General features: G+C 34.4%; 1 protein-coding gene across 2 annotated transcripts in view; it reads left to right on the top strand.

The window, feature by feature from the left end:
* Positions 1-14,146, top strand: part of LOC138715010 (trypsin-7-like) — an 88,048-nt gene that overhangs the window by 28,652 nt on the left and 45,250 nt on the right. For both annotated transcript variants that reach the window (XM_069847388.1, XM_069847387.1), the window contains exon 3: positions 4,146-4,231. In XM_069847388.1, coding sequence (XP_069703489.1) covers positions 4,146-4,231 — 86 coding nt within the window. The remainder of the gene's footprint in view (positions 1-4,145; positions 4,232-14,146) is intronic.

Here is a 14,146-nt window from a genome sequence, read left to right as displayed (position 1 = left end):
ACGAATGACCTATACTAGAACGGGCATGTGCACTACGTTCTCGCGCGGGCACTATGTACAACGCCCCTTCATTTCTCCCTCCACAAATATCTACCTGTCTGTGTGTACTCTAATGAATGGACAGTACGTACAGCAAGCAACAAATGAAATCGGTACCCTAACGTTCTAATCAGAGGTATGTAAAGTAGTGGAATATAAAGAATAAATTGTAGGTTTCGTTTTAATTTCCAAGAAGCGTGGCAACAAGAGTATTATGTTATTATGAATACAGGTAAAGCTCAATGCCTCAACTGTTCAGTTAAGATTTATATAAAACATAAGATCAGATGGCACTTCGATCTTGAACAATAAGAAAGATTTTGGCAAACATAAACTTATAGGTAAGAATTTAAAATAAGATTATTAAAAAATGGTTTATATGAATAAAACAGTTGTTATATGGGATAAAGAAATATGTAATTTTAATTTAATTTTTGTGCAGGTTGAAATAGTGAGAAAGATTTCAAGAATTTACAAGAATAATTTTATTTTTGTTAATTCAGCCCGGTCAATTTATCGCATTTCAAATACATAGGCGAGTCATAGAGAGCAATATCTAGCATTTTTCAAATGTCAGGTAAAACCGGCAAGGAATTGTATTAATTATTACGTATGACTAGTCTCCTAACTTACATAATTTTGCAGCTAAGATACTGGCAACCTTTGAATCCACGTGTGTCTGCGAATAAATGTTTTTAACTGAACCCGATGAAAAATATTGTGCGTACGTGTCTAACAGCCTACCATTTCGTAACTGCTTTAAGTTAATGTAGCAGACCTAATAGAATTCATCCTAACATAGACAGACTCGTCCTGCCCAAACGCTATCTACCGCATTAGTTTTGTACATCCCTATGCGAAGAGCAGCCAAATTCATGTACCCATTGATGTAAACACAGCAGCTACTTCCGAAATACTGTGGAAGGAGTGAATTCGATAAAGTTTCGTCCCCTTGTTTATACCCATATCTGTACTAGAAGAACAATCAGTATTCAGAAAGGGTATATATTGCAAAGATAATGTCTTCATACTTAAGAAACTCATAGAGAAGAACAGAGAATTCAACCAAGAATTACATATTATTTTTATTGACTATATAAAAGCCTTCGATCGTGTGTGCAGACAGAAATTATGGAATATTATGGATGACAGAGGCATACTACGTCATTTAATTGAGATTATTATCAGACATATGTATCAAGGTTTAAAAATGTGCATTAAAACGACTGAAGAAGAAATATTATCAGTAATTGACTTAGGAGTCAAACAAAGGGCTGTAGTCTGTCTCGTGTATTGTTTAATTTATATTATATTGACGACGCTGTACGCACTTGAGAAGGACAGCTAATTTTTTAAAATAATATTTTACTGATAATTTTAATAAGAAAGATTGTATTAAAACCTTACTCTTTGCCGATGATCAAGTTCTTAATTCATAAAATGAAGGGACCCTCCAGAAAGGCTTGCATGAGCTTAATAGAATCATAAAAGATTACAATTTTGAAATTCTGATAGAAAAAAGTAAAGTAATGGATCTTTAGGAAAACGGCCAGTCACTTAAAAAATAATATTAAACAATCAGGCGATTGAGCAAAGTTAATATATTTAATTTCTTAGACTGCTACATATCATATTAGAGATTGATATAAGCAATACATCAGAACGGTTTTACCATATTACGAGGGCTTAGTGTGAAACTAACGTATTGTATTCTAACAATTACAAACTCACACTGCCCAATCAGAAGTCATCCATTAAGTCCATGTATATTCGTGCAATACTACCAATTCTCACTCATATTTAAGTCTTAAAAGGTTGCTCTTCTGATTATTTGGACAAGAGCAAATGATGCCCTACGTGGAACTCAAGGGATACCTCATATGCCTGCTGATACAGGCCTAGTCTCCGGTTCGATTCCCGTTTCCACTAATTACCGGGTTGGGATTTTTTCCGAGTTTTCCCCAACTGTAAGGCGAATATTACATAATACTACGGCGAATCTTAGCTATCTCGCGAAATGCAAAGTCGATACCCGTAAATGACCTAACATTTGATACTTACTTACTGGCTTTTAAGGAACCTGGAGGTTCATTGCCGCCCTCACATGAACCCGCCATTGGTCCCTATCCTGAGCAAGATTAATCCAGTCTCTACCATCATATCCCACCTCCCTCAAATCCATTTTAATATAATCCTCCCATCTACGTATTTGATACGTATTCGTTAAATAACGAAACTAAAATGTGGAAGCAAACTAAGCAGAACAAATCACAATTACCATTAATTAATACGTAATGCATAACGGACGTCTCTTATTACGTCATGAATGATATAGGTAGCATTGCTGGTCACATTTCTCACGCATTCCTTCACTTAGTGCCCATAATTTCTTTATTCGGCAGGATGTGCAATCTAGGCGTCCAATTGCTTTGAAAAGCATTAAATGTAAACAACCAATATCAAATCCCTAACGGTCGGATACGCGTAAACGAGACTACAACAAATACGATAATATCAGGGGCGGTTATTCAGGTGAAGTAGGTGAAGTGCGACTTCACCTATTTACGCTTAAAGCAAAATTTTATCTCGTATTAATAATTAATTCTAGTTATTACCGGTACCATATTTCTAAAATAAACAAAAATTATTTTCAGTCGTTATTAATAGCGTTTAGTTGTATAAATAGTACCTATAACCGTCTGCTGAATAAAATAATGTCAACTGTTACGAGCGCCGAGCGGTGTCTATTGGAACTTACAATACTGTAAAGGTGAAATTATTTGGGCTCCCATTCTCATACAGCACTTGGTTTCCATGGTAACGTGACGTCACGCACTAAAGAAAGATTGTATGAGTGAAGTGCGTTTCTGAGTCTTTCAGTTACGGAGAACTGTCAGACTTGTAGATGGAGTAACCAGTTTGCAGATCTAACGGTAGAAATGGGTTGCAGCTGGTCTCCAATGCCGGGGGCTATTGTTTAAGGGCTGCGAAATTTTAGAGTATGTACTACCTGACTCGAGAATACTATCCTTATTCCTTGTGTCGAAGCAGCCACCTCTGCAGTGGTAAATTAGTTAGCTCTATGTTATTTTATCAGAAATACACCCAACATACATTCGCAAAGTTTAAAAGTTGTTTTCCGCAGCATGTATTATTTCTTACCGTGTGGTTGCCAGTTTTGTTCCAGCTCTTGTATTTGAAAGTTTAACGCGCGCGTAAATGTACACATGTAGGTTAATACTGTGTACGTATATATTAACTTATTATTTAATACATCTAGAGTATATTTGTGATAAGCGTATATAGTGTATTAATCCTACATCATAGTGCATATTATATGTTTAATCACTATAGTGCTATTATACAAATACGAGTACTTAGGTACTAGTACATAGAAATGTTGATAAATGAGTGCGAAATATGTATCCCGAAAATGACAAGGTTTGTTATTTATTAGAAATGCCGTTTTGTAGACTTAAATATGAGGATAAGAAAGATGTTTTAAATTCTGGACGACCTACAGTTAAATTTGTTCTTTGTTTTAAAAAGTGCTAAGAAAATAGAGAACTTGTATAAAATAACTTCAAAAATTTTTTCGATGAAAGAAGATTTTCTGTTTGAAGAGATTAAAAATTTCACTCGGAATGCTACATCACAGGAGAGATTTTCCTCATTAGCCCCATAGCTTTGCATAGAGATATATTGTCCACCCTCGGTAAAAGTCAGACATTTTATGAAGACACCGTCGACAGGTTTACTGCTTTAAAAGATAGGAGGATTGACTTGGTATGCAAGCAATTTACTGAGTCCCGAAATAAATTAACTTTTCTGTTTTCATGTGTTCTAGAACTATTAAAATTGTACGCAGTTTACGAATAATAGGCCTACTCATTATATTGGTAAAACTGTTTATGCATTTGTGTATGTGAACAGCACTTCACCTATTTTTTTTACGGCGAGCCGCTACTGGATAACATTGCTCTAGATCTAGACGTTATGTGTAAATAAGGAAAGAAATGATGGAGTCGAGATCCTCTTTTTCCAATGTAGGAAGTGTTTAAATTTAACCCTATGCGTTGCTAAAATGATCTTTACCATGTTCGCAGGTGCACAAGTCGAAACAAAAGGAGCCTATATTGAGCCTATAATTGTGGGCGGTAGCGACATACCGATAGGAGACTATCTATACCAGGTATGAAACTCTATAAGATACAATAAACAGAAGCTTGAAGAATTTGGCATAATATATGGAGTGGCAGCGACTAAAAGTGGCTTAAATATAATAATTCATGAGCAACGTGAATAATTTCAAGGAATTCAGAATATTACTCTCATGGGTACGAGTTCTAATGGCATCATGAGAATCGTTTCCTATACATTGATGAAACTGTGATTGAGTCTTTGAAATTTACACAAAATATAGGGACTATTACATACGTATATTGAATTAAATTTTGTAAAGAGTGATATACCATAACCATTAGTTTAAACGGTAAGTTGTCATACTGTGTAAGCCCATTAATAGGGGGTTTCAAATTTGGAACCAACAGCTGACGTAGAACAACAGTTCATGGTTGAACTGCACGCTAACAGTTACTATGAGTGTCCTTGATTCCTACGAGATACCAGCTGTCGTAACGTGGCGATTAACATGAGGGGTCTACGGAATAAACATGCCAAGTCACTTTTCTTAAATTTTACAGGGGAGTATTTCTTAACTTCAATGCACTGATAAGACATAATTAGTTTACATCTCATTTAGTTTAAGTTACCATAATACATTGCAGATTTTTTTGACATTACTATTTACTGGAAAGTGTCACCTTATGAGCTAGCAGATGGGACCAAAGTAAACAAAAAGTAACTTAGGTTGTTTTTTTCGTGAACCTTTCATATGCTAGCTACTTCGACTGACATCCCATAAAGTGATTATTAATATGGAGACAACCGTGGTAAGAATAAACATGAGTGTATATTATATACTGGACTTTTTTTAGTATATATTCTTGTTAGTAAGAATAAAAATATTTGAGTACCTACTCATTTTTGATTACATACTCATAACATGGAAGCATAGTAGCATATACTCAAGTGTCCATCTTGTACAGAATATATACTCATGCTTGATAAGAATAAAAGCTAGTATATTCTCATATTTATAAGTTCGTTCTCATGTTATTCTGAGTATGGTTTGTAGCAGGCTCAATCCTGAATATTTGTTGATTTGTGTTCAGTTTAAAGTTAAATAAAAAAAAATGGCAGAATTTATGAACGATGTAGTACATCATGGAAAAATATAGAAAAAGATGTGAACTTCAAAAGCCTTTAACGCTTCACAAAAGTGAATATGAAAAAGGTTAAACACGTATTTGTTATTCATAAAAAAACATAACCTATAAAAATATGAATGCTATCAAATTATGTTAGATTGTATTGTTAAATATAATTAACAATTACAGTTTATTTTGTAAAATTTGAATTGCAAAATGCAATTACTTGTAACTTTAAATTATATATATATATATATATATATATATATATATATATATATATATATATAACTCTATAATAAAAATAGATTTAGCATAACTGGAATTCTAGAAATGGATTGTAATTTCTATCCAACATCCCGTAATGAGGATTTCCCAGTACTATATTCATGTTTTCTCTTTATTAGCGTCACTTATGTGATTCACTCTCTTTTTCATTACTTATTTATTTAATTAATTTATTTTATTATTTAATTAATTAGATTATTTGCTTATTTATTCACTTATTTATTTATTTATATATAAAAAGCAAAACACAAACCACTACAGCATGCGGATAGCATGTGAAAGTCTATATAAAAAAAACTGAGCATCACGGTGGAATGTGGTCAAAGAGGATAGGTAAAACGAGTACATACTAACTTTTAAATGATCAAGAAGGATGTAGAGATGAGTATATATTCGCGTTAGGTAGAATGTCTTTATTCTTACGAATATGAGTATGTTCTAGTGGTTACGAGTATATAATCACAGGCAGTGCTCATACTCAAAAGTATAAATCTTGAGAAAGTACTTAAGGTTTATTCTTACTACCCAATATAGATTCTAGCAACTGAGTAGTGTAAGACAAAAGAAAACTAAATTGTACTACAATGCAATCATTAACTATAACATTTTGTACAAACTCATACTATATTTAATTCTATTTATTGTTAATGTTAATGTATATATATATATATATATATATATATATATATATATATATATATATATATATATATACACACACACACACAGGATGTAAGGGATATAGGCTAAGTGCCATTATTTTAAGTGATGATTATTCATGTCATAAGAAAGAAAAAATGTCGTCACAATTTTTTTCCAATTGCAATATTTAACTAATTATTAAAGTTTACAATATTAGATGTTTGGCAGCGTTGATGATAGGGAGGAGGAAGTTTATAAGTAGGCCTACACAGTACAGCTCAAGAGGATACAGACATTCCGGTACAAAACAGATGCTCTATTTCAATGCAGGGACGGACCAAATCAACTGTTGTGTACATAAAACGAGCAGCAAATACAAAATTTCAATCTCATTAATAGAACATTATGGTAAATTACCATTTTATTTAACAATATTGCTCTATTTTTATTGTATGTCTACAACATAAACAATAATGGTTTACTGCATAAGATCACAGAAATTTTTTTTTTCTAATGTAAAATTTTAATCTCTCCTGCTTCCGTAAAGCAGTATCATTTTTAAAGAGAATTATGGTTGTGTGATTTTCGAAACGGGGTAATAGACTCCGAGTTTCTAATAATTGTTGAGAAACTGCTAGATATGTTGGCCAATTAGGTAACCATCTTTGCGGAAAACGCTGACGGTGCATCCTTCTTGCCGCACTTCAATTACAACGGCTCATATATTCCTGAACTGTGAATGAAGTTATAAGTTGTTTATCCAGTACCTGTACTGAACTGCCATCCGCTCGGCAGGAGACCTATATACAAGGAGCTTGAACTCAGCTGATCTGTAGGCTTACGTCTGTGCAGAGTAGTCAGCTACATGAATTCTGCTGAACATGTTGCCTCGTCTCTCACGCCAGAATATTAACAAATTTAAGCATGTATTATTATTTAAATTCACGAAAACGTAATAGAACACACAAATATTTATTTAAACTAATATCAACTCTTTGCTAGATATACAGGGACATCACTTTATTTTTACCAACATTTTTAACATTAACTTGGCTATACTCGGAAACACTGTTACCCCCTTCCATTACAGGAGTTTGATGTTACTAGTGCAATATGTAAACAAATCATTTTACTAGCTATAGGATGAGAGAAAAGTAGTGTATCCATTTATGTTACAGGGAAATACAGTATTACGATGTTCAGTTTGATCATTACTTTTACAGTATTTTATCAATAAACAGTAGAACAGTAGCAATTTTTTTCACAAACTCAACTCTTCAGGCGGTTATATTCATTATGTAATGGTTACTTTATTCAGCATATTACTAACCTAATTTATTCCTGAGAATTTTGTGAGCACTTCCGTAAGAAATCTCAATTTCTACAGCTAGCTTCCTGACCTCGCTGCATCCTTTCTCTAGAATCTTCTATAACATCTTCTGTCACCTTTGTTGGCCATATTACACTTTTCTTCCTTTCTGTACACTCTGTTGCTCTAAATTTATCTACCAGATTAATGACATTTCTACGAAAATATTCCGTAGGAAATTGTGAAAAAAACTGTTGTTCACATTCGGTTTTATTGTAAATCCAGTTTCCATCATCGTCCTTCATATCTACAAACAGTAACACAAAACTCTTGTTTAAATAATGCTGTTAAGTACCGTACCATATCATAGGCTACCGTACTTTCGGTAACTCTAATCTTCACTTGCGCTCAGTCCACACAGATAAATTCAGTTATGCTACACACGATACCTGTGTGAAAATAAACTTCAATAATATAAGCTTTTTCTTCTATAGAAAATGCAACATATTTCTGAAACACTGTACTCTGTACTGTTTACTTCACTGCTAGCAACAGCGCCCGTAAGTTTGTGTGACTGACGTTAGCAAGGACATTAGTGAAAGGGATGGGAGTCAAGTACATTTAGAAACGCAGGTACATTAAAAATTGAAGTAAAAATAAAATGATGTCCCTGTACCTACTGATGTAACTGTTTTTGCACTTTTACTCACGATATGAGCAGTATAACGCAAATAAAATCAGAGAAGAAATTTTTTTTTTCTGGAAAAACTGTAGAGTTTTGAACCTATGTCGTATGAACATTTTTTTATCCTGTATGAAAAAGACGACACTTATGCCCCTTACATCTGTATGAATGTACAGCTTAGAGCACATTTCACAATCTCCCATTCTCGACATGAAAAAAATTTGTACGATATCATTAATAGAAGTTAAAACAACACACAAGACCGTTTTCACCTAGCGAAACAAAATCACACACACAAAAACACTTAATTAGGCATTGGCTGTTGCTTCTTTCTTAACAATAAAATTATGCTCGAGAATTCCTCAACCTCAGGGTTTACCTCTTCAGGATATGAACCCTAGTCATCAGTCACCCTGTGTATGTTGTCGATAAATCTAATAGACGAATGTAAATACTAAAAATGTTAAACAGCTTTATTATGTACAATATTTCGAAAAAGAATCCTTCGAGGACAAGAAATACTTGTTAAATGTCGAGGAAGTACGGAGGATTCAAAGAATGTAAACCGGTGAAAATAATTCCTATTTCATTTGATGTCAAAAGAGCAAGTTAACATTGATTTTTCATGGAACTACGAATTCAAAGAATTAATGAAAATAAAATAATTAAAACTTTCTAATGTTTAAGCGCAATTTCACTCATGTTAGAATTCTCTTTCGTTACTTGCTCAATGCTTGTCATCTAAGAGCAAGCGAAATACATTCACTTAAAGACATCAGGTTTTTTTTTGGCGACAGTTTGTTGGCTTTTGGATTAATTTCTGGTTCGTTCTCAGGTGAGTTTCCACGTCCTAAACTAATATTCGCTTTGCAAAAATTCTGCATACAACGTTCTTTTATGTCGAGAAAATCGTTAAAATCATTCATTCATTCATTGTTTTCTACCCAAGGGCAGGTCTTTCACTGCAAACCCAGCATTCTACAACTTTCCTATCCTCCGTCTTCCTCTTTGTCTCCTCATATGATCCATATAACCTAATGTTGTCTATCATCTGATTTCTTCTTCTGCCCCGAACTTTATTCGCGTTCACCAATAGTTCCAGTGCATTCTTCAGTAGGCAGTTTCTTCTTAGCCAGTGGTCCAGTCAATTTTCTTTTCTCTTCCTGAGCGGAAACATGGACATTGTGACGAAGTGAAAAGAAACAGCTAGAAGCATTTGAAATGTGGATCTGGAGGATGGAGCGTGTGAAATGGACAGACAGAATAAGAAATGAAGCTGTGCTAGAAAGAGTGTGTGAAGAAACAATAGGCCTAACGCTGAAACTGATCAGGAAGAGAAATAGTAATATGCGTTACAAGAGCGGTAAGTTGACGTTTTCATGTTCGAGGAAAAGATTGAAAAAGCGAAACGTAGTTGAGCTTTTTTAATTTCCGAGAACATGAAAACAAACATACCGCTCGTGTATTGTACACTATTTTGTGCGAAGATCGTTTGTTACATACCTGAAAGACGAATTTCTAATTAGTTGCAATGAAATCTCCATGTTGGTTTCTGTTTAATGACGCCAACTTCGGAACACCAAAATATCTTTCTTCAACATTGTTGCTGTAAAATGTTTTCTGTGTTTACTATACTCCAGCATGCCGTGATATACGTCTGTCTTTTTTTTCCCCCAGTCTATAAATGCGAACTTAAAACAAACGGTAAGGTTACGTAATGATTTATTTTTCATTTTAATATTTTAACAATATTATTTATATAACATATTGCAGTAATAACATCGGCATCTGGAATCTTGTTGATTTTTTCACGGCTTCCTTGATGTTACTTGCATTACAAATGCAGTAACTTCTGTGGTGTTGTAGAGTTTACTTAATTTTTGCAAATATTTAAAAACAATAATTAACATTGCAAGTTAGGTGAAATTGCAGTGGTAAGTTTCCAATTTATAATTATTACTATGTTAAACGTCTCTAAAAATAATATGTTAAAAGCCTAAAGCAGTAAAATGGATATGGCGCTTAAGCGGTAAGAATAGGGAAATTGTTATGTGTGTTACGTTGGGAATACTGAATGTGGTATTTCACACTTACCGCGTATTGGTTTTGTGCGGAAAGCAAGCAAATACGCACGATTTCGCACAAAAGTAATTGACTAGATCACTGACTCAGAAGAAACTGCCTACTGAAGGATACACTGAAAGGAATTGTAAACGGGACAAACGTTCGGGACAGAAGTAGATATCAGATGGTAGACAACATTAAGACATATGGATCGTATGAGGAAGGCAAAAAATAGGAAAAATTGGAGAATGCTGAGTTTGCAGTGAAATGCCTGTTCTTGGGTACAAAATATGAATGAATAAATTCCTGATCAGTTTGAACATTATTCTTTCTTCACCAACTCTTTCTAGCACAGCTCCATTTCTTATTGTGTCTGTTTATTTCGCATTCTCAATTCTTCTCCACATTCACATTTCAAATGTTTCTAGTCGTTTCTCTTCATTTCATCGTAATGTCCATGTTTCTGCCAATGCCACACTCCACACTCCACACAAAGTACTTCACTAGTGTCTATCTTACAAGCAAAAATTCTGATGGGGACAGATAAACAAGTTAAAAATGTTTTCTTCCACCATGTTATTAATGTCAAAAGAAGTGCTTATTTAAATTTTGGCCTCTCGACCGCAATTGCGAGGTCGTCCAGAAAGTAATTTTCCCTCAAGCCGTTTACAGAAAAAGCATAATTATATGAGACAGATACAGCAATTATTGCGTTATTTGTCAACATATCCCACACTGAAATGGAGACATTTGTCATATAATGGGATCAATTTCTATATCCTTGTGTCATAGAAGTCAGCCGCCTGGGATCGGAACCAGCGTTATACAGCCGTCTGCACCTCTCTGTCGATCCCATGATATGACAAATGTATCAATTCCGGTGGGGAATATGTTGAAAAATAGGTCAGCAATTGCTGTATCTATTGCAATAAATTTTTCCAATGAAATTATGTTTTCTTTTGTTAACGACCTCTGGCGAACTTATTTTTACGGCCCTCGTAATTGCTGTCGAGTGGCCAAAATTTGTATAAGCACCTCTATTGACATATTAACATGCTGAAAGAAAAAAAAATAACTTTTTAATCTGCCCCCATCAGAATGTTTGCTTGTTAGTTATTTTTACAGAGGTCCGCAGAAATGCACCTTTTCCCTATAAAAAGCTCCCTTTTCCATTGCAATCATCTTTTTTATTTCCTGGCAGCAGCTCATGTTACTATTTAAAGTACACCCCAATTACAGTAAAACGATGTTAGGACGATAAAATATTATATATTTTTTGTAGATGACTGTGCTGTGTCACCTGTTTAATTTTGGCACTTAAATTATTTATAATCTGCTTACCACAAAAGGAAAATACGGAACTATTATGATCAGTAAATATTTCGAAAACACACGCATTACGACAAAATTTTTACTGTTCGTAACATCCGGATTGTGTTGTGTACTCAAAACACCCATTCCGACATGTTCATAATAATAATAATAATAATAATAATAATAATAATAATAATAATAATAATAATAATAACGTTACTCCATAATTAATTTCTATTTTGTTGCGCGCTAGGATGTTATTTATGACTAGGCTTGGTATTCCAGCTACACAAAGACTGAAGCTAAAGACACATTGGGTATATAGAACGCCGAACACAGGTAATGCAACGGATGAGGATATAAACAAACACGTCGTCATTCCCGACATTCTGAACACATGCTTGAGCAGTGATGTTCATTTTCGTCGTGATCTTTGCAGTGAATAATAACGTGTATTCGTAAATTACAGAACTTGAAATGATTTTATATTGCAAGAAATTCTTTCAGTGGCATATGACGTTATTGGTGCATGATAGAGAATAAGATATTCCTATTGTCTGATATTTTTTCGTGTTTCATTAGGATATTGCATGTCGCTAGTCACTGAAAACCCACTCATTTTCTACGCACTTTTTTAGAGTCTTTTTTTAAAGTCTGGCTGGGCGGAAGAGAAGGCCTAATGGCCTTAGCTCTGCTACATTAAATAAATAAATTATTATTATTATTATTATTACTATTATTAATAAATTAAATATTCCCTAAAATGAAGATTATTTAATTTATTAATTGGGATGTTGGCACTGAACATCATGGTAGGCTACACTAATCCACATGCTAAACGTGAAGTTAATATCTTCATAATTTTCAGATTTTGATGTTACTTTTTTTTTTATTACATTCAACACATTTTTCTGTGCCTTTTGGTATTGCAGTGTCTTTCAGTGCACTATTTTTTGTCACGTTTACGTTTATTTTACACAATTTATATGTAATCCAGTCTGCTGTCCAAAAATCTGAAAGTTAGAATTTATAAAACAGTTATATTACCGGTTCTTCTGTATGGTTGTGAAACTTGGACTCTCACTCTGAGAGAGGAACATAGGTTCAGGGTGTTTGAGAATAAGGTGCTAAGGAAAATATTTGGGGCTAAGCGGGATGAAGTTACAGGAGAATGGAGAAAGTTACACAACACAGAACTGCACGCATTGTATTCTTCACCTGACATAATTAGGAACATAAAATCGAGACGTTTGAGATGGGCAGGGCATGTAGCACGTATGGGCGAATCCAGAAATGCATATAGAGTGTTAGTTGGGAGACCGGAGGGAAAAAGACCTTTAGGGAGGCCGAGACGTAGATGGGAGGATAATATTAAAATGGATTTGAGGGAGGTGGGGTATGATGATAGAGACTGGATTAATCTTGCACAGGATAGGGACCGCTGGCGGGCTTATGTGAGGGCGGCAATGAACCTTCGGGTTCCTTAAAAGCCATTTGTAAGTAAGTAAGTTGTAACTAATTAATTTATATGTAATGTTGTCCATATTGATAGTGAAAATATTAGTTCAAATATCCTCAACTATGCCCTACAATATTACACGCTTGAGTATCTTATTTAAGACATTTTACCTATGCAATGAACCTTCAATCAGCCACAAAGATGTAGTTATTTAAATAATACGACTAGTAAGAGCAGTGATCGATAAGAATACTCACTGTAAATGCGTCCCGGTTTTGACTTTCTAGAGGAAGAGGGCAGAGGATGTGTAACTATTTTGCATACGAACGTACCTGTACCTGTGCTGTGACGTCACAGATACTTCGAATCAGGCAACTTCTTTCCAGTTTATACACGTATGTAGCTGAAATACGGAGCCTATTTTGACATTGTCAGTAGGTTGTCCTTTCCGATCATGTATTCCACTTTGGTTATTATTTTCTGTTTGCTTAGGAGGTCGAAATCCTTAGTAAAATCTACAAATGAATCGGGGATTGCAGAAACAGTACATGTCACTGTGTGTGTGGCGTATTGACATGTGCTGTTTCTGCAATCTCCGATTCAAATACTGCGTAGTTCTTTTTTTCTTTGGGTGTCTCAGTGTTTCTCCTATATTCCCCAGTAGGATGTTGATTGTATGCAGAGCTCCTCTTTCTTTTCTGAACTCACACTGTTTCTCTGGTAGCTTTCTTTCGGTTGCCGCAACCACTTTGTTGGTTAGGAGATTTCCGTATATCTTGCGTGATATAAGGTAGTTGAATCAAACAAGATCCACCTGAAGTTTGGGACCGTCTATGTTCTTAGTGGTTAAATATGGGTAATCGTTATTTCCTGTGTTCACAGTTGAGCTAGTGTTCTCTTCGAAAATAAATGTTCTAAATGTAGCCTATGCTATGTTTTTAAGATTTTGACCTTGGTAATTATTTCAAAATTAGTTGTCATGTGGGCCTTATTGAAAGCATAGGTTCTAAATAAGGCCCAGGACCTCGTCATCGTTGTTGATCACAGGTGTGAACGGAGATTCTTCACTGTTAATG

The sequence above is a fragment of the Periplaneta americana genome, chromosome 15, assembly GCF_040183065.1.
Source record: "Periplaneta americana isolate PAMFEO1 chromosome 15, P.americana_PAMFEO1_priV1, whole genome shotgun sequence".
Classification (NCBI taxonomy): domain Eukaryota; kingdom Metazoa; phylum Arthropoda; class Insecta; order Blattodea; family Blattidae; genus Periplaneta; species Periplaneta americana.
Note: the sequence above shows the minus strand (reverse complement) of the source record. Positions and strands in the feature narration are given on the sequence as shown.